This window comes from Bison bison, unplaced genomic scaffold (genome assembly GCF_000754665.1).
Source record: "Bison bison bison isolate TAMUID 2011002044 unplaced genomic scaffold, Bison_UMD1.0 scf7180017852317, whole genome shotgun sequence".
Classification (NCBI taxonomy): Eukaryota; Metazoa; Chordata; class Mammalia; order Artiodactyla; family Bovidae; genus Bison; species Bison bison.
The window spans coordinates 33,825-36,485 of record NW_011482890.1 but is presented as its reverse complement, the minus strand read 5'-3'; the positions used below and the strand labels follow the sequence as shown (position 1 = coordinate 36,485).

The following is a 2,661-nucleotide window of genomic DNA, read 5'->3' as shown; positions in this document are numbered from 1 at the left end:
CCAACCCAGGCAGCATGCCTCCAGACCCGGGACTCACTGACAATCCTCTGTAACGCTGCACCGAGACCGAGGCTGAGGAAGGAAGGGGCGCCCAGGACATCGGAGGGCAGACCCACCCCATCGGAGAGCCACCCCGACTCCAGCGAAGGATACTGGCCACCTCGAGGATGAAGCAGGCGCTGCAGAGCACCAGGCGCAGTGGCCCGATCCAGGGAGCCCCAGGCTGGGGCAGGTTCTTCATCCGCCAGGAGAGGAAGAGCTGCAGCCAGAAATATAAGATTCCCACGAAGAAGGCCAGGAAGGCGCCTGTCAGGTGCGTGGCCCGCTGATTCTTCTCCTGGGAGGAGGAGGGCACAGAGTTGAGGGGCGGACGTGCAGAGAGCCAGGGACTGGGCCCCCCTCCATGGGCTGTGCTGGAAGACTGCCCGCCATACCCGGCGACAGGCATGTTGATTCGGTGCACTGGCTGTTTATTGTCCGCTCCACCCACGAGGGCCCCCGTTTAAAGCTGCTGTTTCCTGCTGGCGCCTCTATCCCTAAAACAGTGCCTGGCACACGGTGCGTCCTAAGTGGCTTCAGTCCTGTCTAACTCTTTGCGACCCTATGAACTGTAACTCACCAGGCTCCTCTGTCCATGGGATTCTTCAGGCAAGAATACCGGAGTGGATTGCCATGCCTTCCTCCAGGGGATCTTCCCAACCCAGGGATCTAAGTCCCCATCTCTTGTGTCTCCTGCCTTGGCAAGTGAGTTCTTTACCACTAGCACCACCTGGGAGGCATAGTAGAGCCTTGCAAATATTAGGAGAATAAATACTTCATTCTCAGCCTTGGTGGGAGAGAGCAGATTATTGCCACTAAGTGGGTAAAAATTGGTTCCTGGAAGCTGAAAAAAAAAGTCTTAAATATTGCAATGGTTTGTGCCTTACTGATATCGTTTGTATTATATTAAAAATTTTAATATGAAATATTTCATGGGTGAAGGCATGATTAGGAGAAAATGTCTAAAAGAGGCTTCTGGAGAATTCCCTGGTGGTTCATTGGTTAGGACTCAGCACTTCCTGGGCTGTCCTGGTGGCTTAGAAGGTAAAGAATCTGCCTGCAATGCAGGAAACCTGGGTTTGATCCCTGGAGAAGGGAACGGCTACCCATTTCAGGATTCTTGCCTGGAGAACCCCATGGACAGAGGAGCCTGGCGGGCTACAGCCCAAGGGGTCGCACAGAGTCTGACAGGACTGAGGGACTAACACATTCAGTTCTTTCAGTGCTTCGACCTCAGGGGGCACAGGTTCAGTCCCTGGTGGGGAACAAGATCCTGCGTGCCAAGTGGAGTAGCCAGAAAAGAAAAAAAGGAAGGCTTCTGAGTGGAGGGCAATAATGATTACAGAAAAAGAAAGGTTAAGGAACACGGGAATACATCAGTGAGTGAATGATTTGCTAGGCAAATATGATGTGGAATTTTTACTAAGTTGTAGGCAGCCTCTTGTCTAAACACCATGGCTTCCCTGGCCCCTTGGTAAGAGAAGTTTGGTGTCAGAGGTAACCACAATAGAAAAATAAAATGATAAGATAAATAAGAAAGATTTCTCCCATCACTCATCCATCTGCTTATTCTACCAATACCTACTGAGCTTCGTGGTTAAGAATGTGGGCTCTGTCAAAGAATCTGGGTTCATCTCTGACCACCAAGAACCTGGTAATAAAGAAATATCTCAGGCATTTGACCAAAATGAGGGTGTTCTTGTGGAGATGGATTAAAAGAACCCAGCACAAGGCAAAGCTAGTGCCTCCTACAGAGTGAGCACCCATTCACAGGGCGGTCCAGCGGTCAGGACTCCGCGCTGCTACCCCCAAGTTTCTGGGTTGCATTGGTCTGGGAACTAGTATCCTCCGCTAAGCCGAGCGGAGCGACCAAAAAAAAAAAAGAGAATTGAGAAATTTCATCATTAAACGGAGGGGTACGGCAGTGAATGACCCCAGACTCCCAGGGGTCCACGGAATGACTACAAAGAGCCTCCTACGCGATCTCTACTCAGAGAGTGGACCTCATCACTGCCTCCACGACCTGAGAGCCACAGAGAAATATAAGTCCCAGGAGGCCGTGTGGGGAGCAGCCCTCCTCGATGAGGACTCTGCGCCCCGGGGGATGCTGGGAGTTGTAGTCCCACACTCCGGCGGGCTGGCCTATTCCGTCTCACCTGAAAATTGCCCACTATGGAGGTGCCCAAGGCACAGAGGAGCCCCGTCCACAGGATAACCTGGTTATGCCACTTTCGGACTCCCCAGTCCCGAAGCTGGTAGTAACGGAGAATGCAGATCCAGGCGGCTGGGAGGAGAGGAAGTGGGTGAGAGACCGGAGCCCCAGACTTCGGGGTAGGGCGTGGGTCCAGGCGTGGGAGCCCAACTCCAGGATTTGGGGGGAGGGCGGAGGAGGCAAGGACCCCGACGGTCCTGGCTGGGCGGGGCTAGCACCGCAGGAAAGGTTTACCCGAAGCGGCTCCGATGTTGAGCACCTGGCTGAAGATGCAGCTCTGGGGGGGCACGTTTCCACACACACTGAGGGGAGATAAAGGCTCACCCCTTTGCTCCCTCCCGACCCCGGCCTCCCCGCTGGCGCCGTGACTACCTGATATACGGGAAGCCGTCGGTGAGGTTCACGGCCTT

At 54.0% G+C, this 2,661-nt stretch overlaps 1 protein-coding gene across 1 annotated transcript in view; it reads right to left on the bottom strand.

Annotated features, from left to right (window-relative positions):
• The window catches only part of TMEM150B (transmembrane protein 150B), a 7,689-nt gene that overhangs the window by 2,829 nt on the left and 2,199 nt on the right, over positions 1–2,661 (bottom strand). Inside the window, exons 5-8 of the mRNA XM_010852602.1 lie at positions 2,624–2,661; positions 2,486–2,553; positions 2,196–2,323; positions 154–337 (exon numbers count right to left, since the gene is read on the bottom strand). The exon at positions 2,624–2,661 is cut by the window's right edge and continues 13 nt beyond it. Of these exons, the coding sequence (XP_010850904.1) occupies positions 154–337; positions 2,196–2,323; positions 2,486–2,553; positions 2,624–2,661 (418 nt within the window). The remainder of the gene's footprint in view (positions 1–153; positions 338–2,195; positions 2,324–2,485; positions 2,554–2,623) is intronic.